The sequence below is a fragment of the Orcinus orca genome, chromosome 20, assembly GCF_937001465.1.
Source record: "Orcinus orca chromosome 20, mOrcOrc1.1, whole genome shotgun sequence".
Lineage (NCBI taxonomy): Eukaryota > Metazoa > Chordata > Mammalia > Artiodactyla > Delphinidae > Orcinus > Orcinus orca.
Window position 1 is genome coordinate 2,689,354 of NC_064578.1, and position 17,089 is coordinate 2,706,442.

The 17,089-nt window shown below is 52.2% G+C and overlaps 1 protein-coding gene and 1 long non-coding RNA gene across 2 annotated transcripts in view; one reads left to right on the forward strand and one right to left on the reverse strand.

Moving 5' to 3' along the window:
• Positions 1-2,317, forward strand: part of LOC117196699 (uncharacterized) — a 71,075-nt gene extending 68,758 nt beyond the window's left edge. Inside the window, exon 12 of the long non-coding RNA XR_004477007.2 lies at positions 380-2,317. This is a non-coding gene — a long non-coding RNA (uncharacterized LOC117196699). The remainder of the gene's footprint in view (positions 1-379) is intronic.
• Positions 2,318-12,464: 10,147 nt separating this feature from the next.
• FOXL1 (forkhead box L1) lies at positions 12,465-14,983 on the reverse strand. The gene has a single exon (XM_004280074.4). It carries the CDS (start codon positions 14,648-14,650, stop codon positions 13,613-13,615), a length of 1,038 nt encoding a protein of 345 aa, XP_004280122.1. The 5' UTR covers positions 14,651-14,983; the 3' UTR covers positions 12,465-13,612.
• Between the last annotated feature and the right edge of the window lie 2,106 nt (positions 14,984-17,089).

Here is a 17,089-nt window from a genome sequence, read left to right on the forward strand (position 1 = left end):
TCCAGTCCGGATAGGCCTGGTTCCCGGGCCATCTGGAGCCCAGAAGGCGCCTCTCCTCCAAGATGCACGGCCTGGATGTTCAGCCTTAGCTCGGCCCCTCGGCCAGCTCTGAGCAGTGGACAAGCTGCGTGACCAGTCACCACTGGCCTGTCTGAATCCAAAGCCTCCCACTCCTGTTAGCCAAGGAGAGGCCGCCCCCGCCCTGACCTCCAGCACAGAGGCCAAGCCCTGCTCTGTGTCCTCCCCGCTGGGTAACCGTGAGCAAGTTCGTTTACTGAGCCTCAATCCCCTCATCTGTAAAATGGGCCTGTGGTTGGTATTTACATCACGAGGCTGGAAAAAATAACTGACAGAGGCCTCTGCTGCTCTCGCTTGGCAGAGTTCCCAGCACTTGCTAGCTGCCCGACAATTACGGAGGCTCTGGACTGTGTCGTCACCCACCCTCCAGCCTCCACCTCCACCTCCAGAAGGACAAGATGTCTCCATAAGAGAGTCCTTCGAAGGCAGTTTCCTTTCTACAACCCAGCATCATGCCTCCCAGAACCTGTCTGGTGTCAAGGCACAGAAACACGACGAAATGCCGGGGCTGCGGTTGTCTGCGTGTCTCCACTGACGTTTTGGGGTTGGCCTTCGTGGTCGTTTCGCTCGTGAACGTGCAGACGGCTGCATCTCATCACCTTAAGATCCAGTACCGAACGAATCGCTACAATTCTAAGACGCCACCAAAGACGGGATCCTACAGATGGCCCAGCGTGATGGGTAATGGGCTCAACCGTGGTTTTCCCATCTGCAAAATGGAGCCACTAACACCTGCTTCGATGGGACAGTACCAGGAACACAGTAAGTGCTCAATAAGTGGTCTTCCCACCATGGGAGACTCCATTCCAATCCCCAGTCCAGTTTCACGCCAAGAGCCAAGAAAACCGTAAATCAAGCCATAACCCATAGGCGCAGGGGCTGTGTCCGTCCCCTGCGCTTTCTTAAGATGAAAACAAGGCTTGCTTCGCTATGTCAGGATCACAGACCTCTTACGCTTTTAAAACCCAAAGAGGAGACTCAGGGCCTTTGAAGCCAACGTAAATACAACTGTTTAACAGCTTATTTTAACTATCCAATGGGAACCCAGTTGCTTAAATGGATTCACGTTGCCAGCAATCTCTTTTTGCGACATGGTATTTGTTAGAAATCAGGATTTTACTTAACTAAATGTCCTGCGGTCGCTCCGCTTTGTTTCTTAACAGGGCTGTCTTTATGTGAGTTTTCTTTGGCTTCCCAATAGAAGAGTAACAGATTCCTTTTGAAGTTTTTTATTGATGAATGAGCCGCTATAAATAACCCTCCGTGGCAGCCGCCCGATCTCTGAAGTTTACTCTGGAATAATAGTAGCAGAGGGAATGAAGGGCAGTTCACGGCAGCGTGTCATGAAATACTTTAATGGGCTTCATACTGTTTAACTTAATCTTTACAGATGTAAAAACAGAAATACAATTATTTTAACAACTATTATTACATATTGCTTTGCTAATGAAAACAAAGTCCTGGGAAACACTCGGAGACACCGAAGGGATCCTCAGGAAGCTGTGCTGGGTGCTGGCGGGGATCCCCGCAATCTGGGGACAGACAGGGAGTCAGTGATGGAGATTCCTGATCCCCCCAAAGGCTCTTTGTGCCGTCCCACTTGGCCACACGCAGCCACGCACACGCAAACACACACACGCACGTCCTGATCGTGTGGTCGTACAGAGTGCAGCTTCTTGGAGCTGATTTCAGGCTCGGCTCTACGGTATGAATTATGGGGCCCGTGGAGAATTTCTGTTGCTGGGAAAGACAACCGCTTGCTCTTAATGGAGCTCGAAGGGCTCTTCCTGTTTCTCACAGTCCCCAGCTGCCACTCCACCTCCTTGATCCTAGCCCTCCCCGCCCCCACCCACACAACTCCAGCTTCCAAGGAGCATCCTCTCACCAGAGGGGACCGGGATACGCCTCACTCGCCAACCCATAAATCCAGAGGTCACGCCTGCAGCTTGAACGTTCTCCCTGCTCCTCTGGGAAGTCGCGGAGATTAAATATGGAACCCCTGGGTCTGGTGCACAGTGCTGTAAAGACCGCCCCCCTCTTTGATTCTTCGGGGAGGTCTTTGCCTACAGAGGCGCGTCCAGAGTCGAGACAGGCATTTTTCTCATGAGCTGCAGCCTAAGCCCCCCTGCCCTCCAGACTGGGAGCCGGGCGCCCCCACGGGACCCTCCACTATGTAACTCTGTGCCCTGGGGAATTCACTTCCCCTCCCCGCTCCTCGGTGGGGTCCTCGCCAGGAAAACCAGGAGATTGCCTGAGTTCTGAACCCTTTGGGAAATGACAGGATTGGGCCGAGAGAAGTCAAAAAGATTTATTTTGAAAGCTCAGCTGGAGACTGTGGGTTGTATCCGTGGTGAGCAACAGACTTGCCCGCTACTCAGTGGCCCCTCTGGACGCTCGAAGCTCCACCCCATAGTTGGGGTGGGGAGTGGGCAGACCCCTGAGAGCAAAGTAGAGGGCAGCTCACTCCCATGGGGACAAAGCCAGGCTGGGGCCCCGGATGCCTGCCTAGCTCTACGCATGTTTACCCGTCTGATAAGCCCCACCACCCGCCCGTCCTGGGCTGAGTGAGTAAAGGAGTAGAGAACAGTCTGGATGGAAAGAAGCATCGGGAGTCGGACAAGTGCCTTCACATTATTGTCCTACAAATATTCACTGTCTGTTACACACCAAGCACTGGGTTACAGCAAGCTGAGGGACGCCCACTCTGGCAAGAGAGTCAGGCGTGGAAAAGGTGCAGTCCCGTTGACAGACATTTTTTGGACGCCTGCTAAGTAGCAGGCACTGGGCTGGACAGATAGGAAAAAAGGGGCAAAACAGAAAATGATGGAACCTTTGCCCTCATGGAGCACGTCGCATCGTGGGGAGGGACAGATGCGAAACTCATCACTGGGCAGATAATGACCTAATTGCAGTTGGGATAAGTAATCTGAAGAGCTGCAGAATTCTATAAAAGTGTGTGAAAGGGCAACCAAAGAGAATCTGAAGCCGTACCATCCAGCGGGGCTGCGGCTAAGTACGCACGCATCGCTCTTGAGTTCCAGAAACGCGGCTCATCTCAGTTAAGATGTACCATTAGTGCAGGATACACACCGGATTTCCAAGACTTGGTGCCAAAAAGATGTGAAGCATGTCGGTAATTTTTTATGTTAAGTTCACACCGAAATGAGAATGTCTTGGAGAGGTGGGGTTAAATAAAATAGATTCCCTAAAATGAACTTTACCTGTTTCCTTTCCATGTTTCGTTTTTAAGGTGGCTACTAAAATTGTTAAGTTAGTCTTTTTTGGCTCACTGGCCTAGAAGATCCAAATATACGTCCCTGATCAAGAAGCTTTCTATGGCCCTTTGGCTTGAAAATCCCAGAGAGATGGGAAGGAGATGGAAATGTGTCTACGCCACTAGCTCTGTCCTTTGGGTGTGGAGATCTCACAAAGGGAATAGACGGGGTTTCTCAAACCTCAGGGCTATAGAGTCGGATAATCCTCCGTTGTGAGGGGCTGTTCTGTGCTTTGTAGGCTGTCCAACAGCATCCCTCAACACCCTAGATGCCATTAACACCCCTCCCCTGTTTATGACCACCCAGACTGTCTCCAGACGTTGCCAACTGCCCCAGGGGGTAAGAATGCCCCCAGTTGAGAACCAGCCTACTAGACCAATGCTGGACCAGATGAGGTCAATGGTTATTCCACATTAGAATCACCAGGTGGTCATGCAACCCGCCCAGGCCAGAGGCCCTAGCATCTCTGGGAGTGGAGTCTGGGAAGCACATTTTGTTAAGCTCCCTGAATGGTTCTGATGTGCAGACCTGACTGAGAACCTCATATAGGATGCTGCTTGACAGGCGGTGTGTTCCCTGCCTGCGTCCTTCACTTTAAGAGGCGAGGAGGTGTTTGCCCTGTAGGCCCACTCCTTTCACACCCGGTCAGCTGTTGCTGAAGGGCAGCTGCGAGTTTTAAAGACAGGTATGCTTGGGTCTGTTCCTTTGCCAAGGATTCGCTCTGCGACCTGGGGAGCGCACTAGTCAAATGCCACTGGTGAACTGGACACAGTAATCCCCAGCTCCCAGGGTCATCTCAAAATGAAAGAGACTGTGCACATAGAGCCCTCAGGACAGAGCTCGACAGCTGCTTCAGAGCCGGAGAGCCTGAATCCAAGCCCAGCTCTGCCGTGTGTGGGTTACGAGACGCTGGGAAGTGACTAAGCCCTCTAAGCCTGCTGCCTCACCTGTTAAGGAGGGAAAACTACCGTCCCTAGCTCACAGGGCCTGGGGAGAAGTGAGTGAGTAATAATACATGCCAAGTACTGTCCTTAGACCAGTCCCCCCAGAGACCCAGTGCTCAGCAAACACTGAAATGATGATTAGCCCCTCCTAGGTCTTAGCACTTTTGGGGTAGCTTAAGTTTTTACTGCAAACTCTCGTTCAGTTACACAGAAAGAATTTGCAAGTAGCTCACAGGATCTTTGCAAAGTGGATTCCAAGCTGAGCTCCCAGGAGCGCATCCCTGCCAGTACTGCAGGGCTGGCCACCACGGAAGCGACCACCTCCGGTAGGATCCAAGGGCTTCAAGTCCTGGGCGGCTCTCGCGGCTCCAGGTCCCAGGACCACTCCCGTGGTCCGCAGCATCGAAGCAGGTACACTACGCCCTCCTCCCTGCCCACCTGGCCCCCAAGGTCACACCCGTGTGTCTGGTGGTGGGCCCCATCCTAGCACACAGACGAGTGGGGGGTTCCTTCTTTGCTTCTTATAGTTGAAAGACCGGCTTGAAAGAATGGGGATCTCTCAGGAAACGGAGAGTGTTTAAAAGATTTTGAGTGACCATAAATGTCAACTGTGCATCGGCTGGTGCCTGTCAATTTGCTTTGCTGGTCTTCCCCACCTGAGTATAAGCCCCTCGAGGACAGGACCGGGGTCTGGTCCACTTGTATGTGGCTAAGGTGTGTCGCACGCCTGGCACTTAATGACTATCTGGTGGATGGAGAATGACAGGCTGTTCTGATGACAGAGGCTCTTGGAACAAGTTCCTGATCATGGGAAAACAAACACTTTTACTCCTTCGTGCGTATCCTTAAATGCATGTGCTTCCTTCACCCCAGGCTGAACGTGGGGGGAGATCTGTGAAACGCTAGCTTGTGCAGCGAAGATGTTGCGAAAGAGAGCCGGAGCTTTAGGAACAAATGACCTGAATGTTTGACTCGGGTTCTCCCTGACTGTGTGTCATGCACTCACCCAGCCTTGATGCCTCCTCCAGCAAGTTGGGAGACTCAAGGCAGCCTCACAGTGTTGCTGAAATGATCCAAAGCGGTGATGTGCTCAGTACCTTCTCCCCAGATGGTGTGCGAGGAGGCAGGGAGGCCGTGAGCCCTGATGAATGTCAGCAGCTGGGCTGCCTCATTCAACCCGAAACCCACTTCTCTGTTTCTTCTTGCCCAGAGGTTTTTCTGAATAATCCAGGCACTTGACCTTAAGCCTTCCCTTACTGATACCAAAACCACTGCTTCCCGACGCCAGCTGCACACTAGGATTATTGCGGGGGGTGGGGGAGGTCATCCTAAAAAACCATCTGGGGCTGTGACCCGGCCGTCAGCATTTTTTTTAAAGACCCCCTGGGGATTCCGGTGCTTAGCGCAGGTAGAGATCCACTCGTCCAAACAGACAGCAAAAGTCGAGTTCTCACTTGCAGCTCTACCCGTAACTGCTGGAAGCATGAAAACCAATCAAAGAATGGATCTTAGGTGCTGGCGTGGCTCCCCCGTGATGGGGAGGGAGGGGACAGCAAGAGCGCAGATTGGGTCTGTGGACCAGTGGTCATGTGGTGGGAGTCTCTGTCCCCATCCTTGGTCCCGACCTCATGGCAGGGGGTCGGTGCTGGCCATGTGCTCCAGGACTAACTCTGAGCCTGACTAGCCAGGTGCCTTAGGACAAGACACCTGTCTCTCTGAGAGAGTGTGTGTGTGTGTACGTGTCTGTGCCCTAGTGTGTGTAAACAGAGATCGTGGTGATGCCATAGGTGGTTAAATTTAAATGAGAAAAGGGCTATAAAAATTTTTGCACAAAATAAGTCTCTTTCACCTCCCTGTGCATTTCTTTGCACCTTCCCATGAATCTATAATTATTTCAAAATAAAAGGTGTTAATAAATAAACAGATCTATTTTCACCTCATCTTTGTGTGGCCAGGCTGTCAGCAATTAAAGGATCGTGCCGTAAGAGGCCTTACAGCACCTCCCTGGCACTCTGCGTGTGCAAAAAAGCTCTATGGTGATGGTGGTGGTGATGATGATGGTGATGGTGGCAGCAGTGATGAAATAGAGAACAATTTGTATATATACATACCGATCTAATATCAATGGTATATCTATGGTTGATACAGATATATATATAGTCTAGGGGGGAAGTACCAACCATAATCTCTGGTGGTGGGATTATTACAGGTGGTCATGGGATCACACATTGGTTCTCTTTTTAGTACTCTTCTAAATATTCCACACTTCTTGCGTGAACACATATAACTTCGAGTGTTTTAGTGGAGGCAGCTCTACCCGAAGAAATAGAAAAAGGATGCTTTCGTCCATGGAGAGAAGCCGAGAGTCTATTTTGACCAAGTGGAAATTGAGTACAAATGTGGATAAATAAGAAGAAAGAGTAAGAGATGAACAACCTGCTTTGCACGATTCCTTCACGCCCAGAGACCCGCCTGATGACGTCAGTACCTCGCTACGGTGGCTCGCAACCCTGGCTGCAGAGCAGACTCCCCTGAGGAGCTTATAGAAACACGCCACCTGGTCCCACCAGAGGCCGACGGAATGGGAGCCCTTGGGAACAGGACACAAGCACCGGGAGGTCATCCTGCAACAGAGGGGTGGGCACACGGCCCCCTGGGTTTGTTCTCACCCCGTGTGGAAGGCCAGTGAACCCCCGGAACAGACAGCAGAGACAAGAAATGAAACGCACTGGAAATAGATGTATTTCTCCTTAATCCCGTCTTCCTTATGTCACTGAGTGGCCCTTATTTCAGATGCTGAGCTGTCCCTAGCCTGACAGTTTCTCCCATGCCCACCCCACCCCTGTCCTAGAGCCCCATGCCCAAGGAAGGGAAGGAGAAGCCACTCGCAGGGTGCTCCGGGCACCCGCAAGAGCCCAACGTGAATTATTCATCACCCCCACCTCACATCATGCTCTCAAGATGGAGCCTGCAGAGCCGACACAAAGTCCAAAAATGTGGGAAAGTTTATTTATTTCTCTAAAACATTCCTGATTTGTAATGTGCTTTCTAAAAATGTTCTAGCTGACCCAGCCCCTGCTATATTTAGCCACAGCATTTAAAGAAATGTTCCTTACACTTTATAAGGCGGGCTATGAAACGCATGAATTTAGGAAAAGCTGCTCCCCAGTCTGGTCCCTTTGTCCCCGGGAGAGGGGTGGAGCCTCTTCTTGATCAACAGGCGTGGTCTTGGTGCTGGGCTGGGGGGAGGGCAGAAATGAAGAGTTTTATTCATTCCCAAGGCCCCTGAGTTCACTATGGCTGGACGGCCAGCCCTGGGAAGCTCCTTGTAAGCTCCTGGGCAAGGCGAAGAAACACCAAAGGACTCGCCCTCCTGGGCTCGTGAAAATCGCCCTCCTGTGGTTTCCTAGGATCCCCTGCCGCGTGTGGCGGCTTACTTTGCTTTTGGTTTTGTGTTCAAACGATTGGATCATCTCAAGAGATATAACACTGCAAGGAAGAGACGAAAATGGCTGCCAGCCTGCCCGGGAGGAAGAGCCGAAGAAGCTGGCCCAGGAGGAGTGACGGGATGCGAGCCGCGCTGTGGGCTCGCAAATGGGCTTGTAAAACAAGAGTGTTTAGATTAGAGGCTGCGTCTATATACAGACAAGACCTCCCATTGACCGAATGCCTCCCACAGGCCAGATATTGTATGTGTATGTATTAACTAATTTAATTCTGACAGCTGCCCAATGCAGAAGGCATTATGATTAGTCCCATTTTGCAGACGAGAACTGGGTCAGGTGCTGTCCTAGGAATTTACACCCATCATTAAATTTACTCCTTTCAACAGCTTGGTGAGGCAGTTACTAACGTTGCCCCCATTTGTACAGGTGAGAGAGTTAAGGCACAGAAGGGTTAAGTCATTTTGCTGATGTCACACAGCAAGTCAGAGCAGAGCTGGGTTATTATTCTCTGTCTGGCGGGCTCACTCTTGACAAGGCTAACGTACCCCTCCCCACCTTCATCTGAACTTCAAATTACTGAATGGTAATGAGTCAATAAGACATTAATGAGAGGGGGTTTCCTCACTAGTAGGTGTGTCTAGAGAGACCTGTGGAACAGTAGAAGGTGGCCACTACCTGGGAAAGAACTGTGGTCCCAGGATGCTGGGGAGACAGGACATGTGTCATATTCACCTTGCACAGTATGAGGACCTGAGTCAGGCTTTAAACCTGGAGTTGTCCAAGGTGACATGGTCTTGTGGACAGCAGGGCGTCTTCCGCACTCTTCCCAGAGTGCCTGACCTTCGGCCGAGACACTTCCTTTGTGTCCCTTCCCTGGACTCCGGCTGGAGGACGCCCTCCCCAGCGTGTGGGACACACATTCTGGAAGAGTAACACGGCATCAGTTGCGCTCCTCGCACTAGCCAGGAAGGAGTAACTTTGTTTTAAATGCTCAGCAAATGGATACAAACTAGGCACAGTCATCGCAGCCCCCAGCAACTCAGCAAGTCCCTTCCAGGCTCAGAGGTGAGAAGGCGGAGACTGTACGGCCAGGGCCAGGGCCCTCAGGAGCTAAATCCAGACTCCGCCCACCCAAGAGGCTCTCAGGCTAGGGTCTAGACCCACCTTCTCCCGGAAGCTTGCCAGACGGGAGAATCCAATCTCTGAGAATGCCAGATGCAGCCGCCGGTATTGTCCCAGACATCCTGGTCTTGGCCCTTGGACGTCCACAGTGTGGTCCGGGCAGCCGCCACCAACTGGCCCCAGAGGCAGGACCCTCCACTGTGCTGGCCGTGCTCTGTTTGCCTCGGTCCCAGCCCAGTGCGTTCTCTACCCCTCTCTGCCCCAGCAGGCTGAGCCCTGTGGACTGTATCACCTGGGCTCCCTGTAGGCTGGACTCCTGTAGGCTGGACTCCTGGTGGGGTTTAGCCGATCAGAGGCATCAACGTGAGGCTGGAAGGCAGAAGAGGAGAGAAGTCGGGTCATTCTCCTCAGCTCCTGCCCGCGCCAGCACTGCGGTCACATCTACACTCACTCCACCTGCTCCCCTGTAAGTAGTCCCTCCAACCAGGTCTTTTCCAGTGGTTCATCTAAGTAGGTTTCTGTTTCCTGCTGGAACCCTGGTTCACGCCAATGGGAAGAGGAGGTTGGGACTGAATCTTTGCCCCAGTGCCTACCCTTTGCCCGCCCCTATCACTGCCAGGGTAAATAAAGACACCTGAGTTGATAATGTCCCCCCAGTCCCCAGTACTTAGGATAAGCCCTCCCACCTCCCTCTCTCCAGCCACCTTCCAGGGGAAGAAGTGAATTTTCCACTTGGTCTCATCTGCCCACCACAGTGTACACCCTGGGTTTGAATCCACATCTGGCCTATGAGCCACTTGTGTGGTTTTCCCAGGGCAGTTGGCAACTTGGACGCCACTGGAAGAGACAGACCCTCCCAGTTGGGCCCAGGCCCCACCACTCCCTGTGGACCCCTCTAGCTCACTGTACAATCTATGGGATCTGTCTGACCCTTCAGAACCCCAAGTCTGGGGCGTCTGGATAAAGACAAGTGTAGACAAGAACTTGACACTTGGCTATTCAGGCATAAAAACTGCTTGAAATGTGGATAAAAAGAATTTTACTTTTCCAACAAACTCATGTTCTTCAATTTTAATAATAAACTTGGTTTATTATCATGTGTTGTTTTTTGGGGGTTTTTTTTGCAGTACGCGGGTCTCTCACTGTTGTGGCCTCTCCCGTTGGGGAGCACAGGCTCTGGACGCGCAGGCTCAGCGGCCATGGCTCACGGGCCCAGCCACTCCGCGGCATGTGGGATCTTCCCGGACCGGGGCTCGAACCGTGTCCCCTGCATCGGCAGGCAGACTCTCAACCACTGCGCCACCGGGGAAGCCTCTCATGTGTATTTTTGACTCGATGGAACAACCCCTGCATCATGGAAGCAAGACCCCAGCCGCCATGAAGATGGGAAGTACACCGAGTCGTGGCTCTCACATGGGTGCAGCCCGGGCGGATGGGCTCTGGCCTTCAGCTGTAACAATAACATCACATGTGGCTAATTCATTAACCCACACATGCATAGACGCTGACCACTCTTCACGAAATGGTAGAGACCACGGGGTGGGCCTCTTTCCAGAGAGATGCGGCTGTATTGGAAAATGGCAAGACACATCCTGTTCCAATTCTGGAAAACCTTATGGGGCGTGTAAGACCCAGGAGGCCATCAGCCTCCACAAGAGCCAGGTAACATCCATGAGCAGACAAAGCAAAAGGCCTTTTTGAAGCCCCTTGCAAAAGTTGGGAAGGTAAACGTCTCAGGTGAGTATGTCTTCCAAGATTCTTTTGTAAAGTCCTTGTTAGTTTCACTATGATAGTGCAAAAAACTAAATTATTCCTTGTTCAAATTATATAGAAAAACAAAATCTTTCCCAAAGTACCAATACTTGTGTAAATCTAAAGGAATTCAGCACTTGATCTGAGTTTATCTGTCCCAGCTATGCAATGAAGGTGAATTTCTGACCATTTGTGTGTGTAGGACATATATACACACATGCATGTGTGTATATATACACACATGTATACATATATGTACACATACACATTTATCACTGCACATACACCTGCCATATCCCCTATTATGATCAGTGTACTCATAAGTGTGTGTGTGTGTGTGTGTGTGTGTGTGTGTGTGTGTGTGTGTGTGTGTGTGTAATCAAGGCTTAAACCAACGATCATCTACAGGAACCAGAATCTGTTCCCTTTGTTTCGAGGAGAACACTGAGGCATACTTCAGATTGCCAAAGAACAGAATGATTTGGTTGCTTTTAGTTTACTTGAAATCTAGGTGATTTTGTTTTTATTAAGAGTAGAAACCTTTCCTTGCTCTCATTGATCCGTAATTTGGAGCACATGACTAAGCTGGAACATTAGAACAGCTGTTTGGATTGCTAAGTGCCACAGCCCCTCTCTCTCTCCAGTAGGAAGGAAAACACATGGAATTGTATAGAATCCATAGAAATGACCCCACTGTCCGTTTCTCTTTGCTTTCCTAAACCAGATGAATGTGGGGATTAGGTAACAGAATTCCTCTTTATGTATGTATAAACAGCCTTACAAAGTAATACATACTCCTGCCTTTTTTTTCTTTGCCATAAAAATAATGTTTGTGGAACTTTTTGGAACTGTAACTCTAAGATAAATGACAGTATTTTTTAAAATGACAGTATTCGATTATTTGCTTCTCCAGAAAACAGGCATCATAACTTAACAAAACACACGAGATCTCAAATCAAACATAAAAAGAAAACATTAAAAATACATCCTACACAGCAGAATCTTCATCTTATTGCTGACATTCAGGCAGCATCCACCAGTCCTGGGGTTTTCAGCTCCTACCCTCCAGTCCATGTTTGTGTACCCTCCCTCGGAAGCCAGAGCCTCCAGAGACACTGTTGGGGTTCCGAGATATAATCCCAGGCTCCCCTTTCTTATTACACTGTTTGTTTACCCCCCCCCCCCAGTAATCCATTGAACCAGTCACTGAGAGGTTAATGAAAAAACAACTTTATTCACAGAGGCTGAGACTTCGGGATAACAAAATATCGAATGATGGCCCTTCCACCACATTTTAAGTCAATCACAGTGATCCTGGATCTCAACAATAGGATCTCATCAAAGTTCTTCACATCAAGGACCCTGAAGCTCACCCGCCAAAGTGTTCCCACCAGCCCGGGCAGAAAGCGGTCGTGGATGCACGTGTGGGGCGGTAGCACACGCCTTCAGGATGAATTCTCAGTAAGTCGGCTCTGTGCCTACTAGTTACTAAATTATTCTGCCTGTCCAAAATATCCAACATATTAACCAACAGGCTCTCCTGATGTAAAGTTTGTGTTCATTTTTATTTGTCCTGGAAACTGCTCTAAAAAATGCAGAGACTGTCTCCACCTCCCTCCAAGAACTCATGGCTTATTGTGCTTTTCCCACATCAGATAAAATTAAAGTAACTTGGAGGTTCAGGAAATCAAGTTTCAGAACCACCAAAACAACCCAAAGAGAGATACCATAAGAGGTTAGATGCATTTCCCAAAAGTTTCAAGCTGTACCGGGCTGTGAAAAATCTCAATTTTCGTCACCAGATCTTTGTCTCAGCCCCCTGCCTTCCCGCCCACCCCTCACACCAGACTTCCAGTCACCTCCATAGGTGTTTATTTAGCTGCAAGCTCTGGGCCTGCCTGGTTGGGGCTTAGAGGGAGGAGCCAGTTGCAGTCGGCTGGGAAGCCTCCCACCAAGCCTCCTGTTCCTTGGGGTCCAGAGAGCCGCCTCCACAGACACCAGTGGGCTCCCTTACTCTTGCTGGCACTAACCCATCTCTCCCTCTACTTGCTTTCCATGTGTTTGTTTCACCCAACTCTTTTGATTAAAAGTAGTCCTTCACTACACAATTCTGGAAAATGTAGCAACGGTCAAGCCTAGATCTTGAAAAAAAAACATGGAAGTGGAAAATCTTCCGCTGTCTTAGGCATCTTCGCTCCCCCTCACACACTTCCGGTGTCTCCAGAAATCTTTCGACCCTTAAACAAAAAAGCAAAGAGATAGGAGGCTGGCTATTGCTGGTAACATGCGTTGGCGAACATGTGTATTGATTAACAAGCTATCATAATGCAACAAAATGCTAAATGATACAGAGTGCACTTTCGTAATAGAAGTTGTTAATACAGATGTTTTCAGAGGGCAATCCTTACAGTAAAAAGACTCAAGCATTTTAGCCAAAGAATATAGCATGTTCCTTTTACTATCTAGAAAGGAAAAGCGAAAAATTCTCCCTGGACTTCAGGGACAAACCCAGCTGTGAACACCCATCACCCCGACGAGCTCAAAGCCAAGGCCCAGGCCACAGTGACAACCGAGCTGGTGATGGTCAGACCGTGGCTCTCAGATAGAAAGGACCACACCGCGGCCACGTATCTGCCCTCGGGTTGTCTGCGCCCTCCCGTTCCCCAGACACGCAGGGCCTGTCTGGGTAGCCAGTGGGACCGACCTAAGGTCAAGGCATTTTCCTGCTCCCACAGGAGGAGGTCTGAGATGCCCCAGTCCCAGCGTGGGCAATGTCTTTTAAATCTCCGAAGCTGCTCCGGGTTCTGGGAAGGTCCGCCTTGCAGGAGGCAGGGGAGTGTGCCCATCCCTGCGCAGAGGTTGCTAATACTTCCCAGGAGTCGGCAGAGGAAATCATTTTTTAAAAAACACGCGACTTCTTCCTCCAGCGGTGGGAGTCCTGGTTGCTCACAAGAAGCTCAGACCAGGGCAGGGGAAAGATCAGGCACTGTTTGCTTTACTGGAAATGAAGCACCGTGTCGGGGAGCTGCAGAGGGAAATAGGAGAGGAAAGGGATCCCGAGCTGGTAAAAGCCGCCCTGGACGTGCGGGTCGAGCATCAGGGAAGCGTTGAAAGGTGGACGGAGGCCGGAGGAGGTGGCCAGAAGCGAGGCGCCCAGACAGCCGCCGGGCCCCTGCTTGGCGCCCCCCGGGAGCTCGCCCCCTCCAGCCGGCTTTTGCCCCTGCCGTCCCGCCAGGATGCTGTCTATGCTGAAGCTCTTGGACTTGTCCGAGCTCTTCGGAGAGCTGCGGGAGGCGGGGCGCGGAGGGGACCGCGAGCCATCCACCGTGCGCGCGGGCTGGCTGGCGGCCACGGCCGCTGCGCCCTGGAGCGCGTCGCCTGCGTCCCCAGAGGGCGACGCGGGCCTGGGCCAGTGGAGGGACGCCGGAGGAGAGGAGCCTTCCCGGAGGGGCGAGGGGCGCGCAGGCGCTCCCTCGTGGATGGGGGTCGCGGAGCGGGGGCGCGCTCCCCCTCTCTCCACCTCCGGCTGCGCTTCTGCGCCGCGCTCCTGCAGCTCGGCGCGGGCCCGCTTGGCCTCCGGGGCTCCGGGGCCCGGCTTGGGCTTCCTCTTCCGGCGCCGGTAGTTGCCATTCTCGAACATATCCAGGCAGCGAGGGTCCAGCGTCCAGTAGCTGCCCTTGCCGGGCCGTCCTTTCTCGCGGGGCACCTTGACGAAGCAGTCGTTGAGCGAGAGGTTGTGGCGGATGCTGTTCTGCCAGCCCTGTCGGTTATCCTGGTAGAAAGGGAAGCGGTCCATGATGAACTGGTAGATGCCGTTGAGTGTGACCCTCTGCTCAGGCGCATCCTGGATCGCCATGGCTATGAGCGCGATGTAGCTGTAGGGCGGCTTCTGGGGGGGCTCCACCCGGCCCGAGGCCGCCAGAGCGGCCGCGGGGGCGAAGGCCAGAGGCAGCCCGGGTCTCTCGGGGCCGTACAGATAGAGCATGGGAGAGGCGGCCAGAGCAGGCAGCCGGGGACTGAAGAGGTGGCTCATGGCGAGTGGGAGCCCGCGCTGCGCTCCGGCGTCGCAGGCGACCCAGGCGGCTTAGGGACTGTGCCCCGCACCGCAAGGGCCCTCCAGGGGAGCCTGCCCTGCGCCTGCCTCCCGCTCTGCCGCTCTCCCCGGCGGCTCGGGGCTCTGTCCCTTCTTCATGGCTTTAAAAATGTTAAATAATTGTTGTAAGTTTGCTATTATATGTTGACTTAGCGCTGGAAAATAAATTGTCTATGATAAACAGTCGCTGTGTTCTCAGCCCACCCACATTAATTAAAATTTCATTGCTGAAAAACTCCAAGCTTTTCCCTCCACGTGTCTTTTTGATACCAGCCAATCGGTTTCGGGGTTATTCCTTCATTTGTTTATAGAATTAGTCTGTTGATAAGTCCGCCCACCCAAGTTGAATCAAGCTGTGTTTATTTGGAAAAATTTCCGGGCACCCAATATATAAACGCACTGATCTGATGTTTGAAATATCACGTCCACCCCTTGACGCTGTAAGCACACACAGTCAGTGAGGCAGGATGTGGATAGCGGTGGCTCAGAGCGGGGTCTGCCAGGCCAGGAAGGAGAGGTGGGGGGGGGAGGGGCGCAGGGGTGAGTTTTACCCCTGGCCTGGGGGAGCCCCGAAGTCCCATGGCCTCCCACAAAAGATCTTTTCTTCTCCCAGGCTTAGTAGGAAATGTAGAGATGACACAGTCTCATAAAATGCCTTCTGAGGTCTTTTAAGAGCTCTTAGATATTTTGGCGGGGGAGAGGAGATAGACGGGAGTCTGATTAGAAGAGGATGCAGCCCTCCTTGGAGAGATCCTTGGGATGCCCCAGAGGAGCTGGGGGTGGAGGCGTACTCCCTGGGGGCCTAGCATCCCGAAAGGGGCAAACCTCGGGGCTCCCTGGGGACCTGGGGAAGAGGACTCCAGGAGCCCAGTTTCTCCCGAAGCCAGTGGCACAGGGCACTGAGAGTTGGAGAGGGCGTGCAGTACCGGGTCCATAGCTTAGTTGGGGAGGTTTCAAAGTAAACCCTTTTGGAGAGCTGAGGGGGAGAGACTAAGATCTTTCTGATGGGCCTGAGATTGCGAGGAGGAGCACCATAAAAGGGGAACTTGGCAGCTGGTGCAGCAGAGCTGGTATTTGTGAATGCAGGTCTCTTGCTTTATATTCTGTGCTTTCCTGTTTATAACAAGGAGGGGGTTATAACAACTTTACAAGTGCACGCAGCTGGCCCGTGATTACATTAAGCGTTTGGGAAGCCTGCTCGCTCTCCCGCCGCTCCCCTCCCCACTCACCCTGGGGTGTAAGCACTCCCCACCCGGTCTCATTTTACATTTAGCCACGTCCCGGTTTGAATCAAAAAGCCTGAATGATGCTGACTTAGAAGGAGGTGTCTCCCCCTACTCCACCGCCTTGGAGGGGTGGCACGTAACGTGACTAGTGCCTGTTTTACGATCTTTGCTGAATATATTTTAAAAGAAAGAAAGAAAAAGCTTGGGATAACTGAATTAACGTTTCTTGAGTCAACCGTGTGGATGCCAAAGAGAAGGCAGAGGAGTGAGGACGGCAGGTGAGGGTTGTAACGGCCCTCGAGGCTCCCCGGCAATTGGGAAGACACGCACTAAACCTGCGTTAATGAGGGAGGGGCCTGTCTGCTGCTGCTGTCACAGAGAGGCGACCCTATGCTGGGGACCGGCTGCCAGTGCTCAGGTCACCCCTGAACACGGAAAAGCAGGGAGAATCCCACTCTGAAATGCGGAATCCAGGAAGTAACCCATGTGTTTGGGGGTTCCGAATAGACTACAGGGGACCCGGTACGTTTGAAATACCAAAAAGGAAGTCACGGTCAGGGTCGAAAAACCGGTTTGGGGGCAGGCGGGGCTTGAGGGACAGCCAGGTCAGGCCCTGGGACACAACCAGGCCTCCGTCCCCAGCGCTGCAATTCTAACTTATGCCCAGTGTCCCGCCTGGCCTGGTCCAGGCTTTGGTCTTGAGGATGGCCCTCTAGCCAAGAGGGGGCGGGGCGCTGCCTTCTCTCTGGATCCCTGGCTTTCCTCGGAGCCCCCCTTTCAACCCTGGGATGGAAAAACAACCTCAATGTCGGCGCTTTTGCAACGCACGGGTACCACAGTCGCCGGAGTCACCCAACCCCTCCAGACCAGAGCGCCCCCTGCAAGCTCAAGTTTGGATCCAGCCTCGGTGCCGGCTCGAACAGACCCAGAGCCAGACCCAGAGCGAGAGACAAACCGGTGTTACTGCGCGGAGCCCCCACCTCCGCTCCCGGAGCCCTTCCTGGAGTTTCCCAGGCACCCAAAGTCCAGCACGTACATCCTTGCCTTTCCGGAAAGGCGCGCCACCGCAGCGCTCCTTCTAAACTCTAAGGCAAATCGGAGCTTGAATTCGTACAATAATAAACACCGCCCAATTTGGGCATGGGCGGGACGC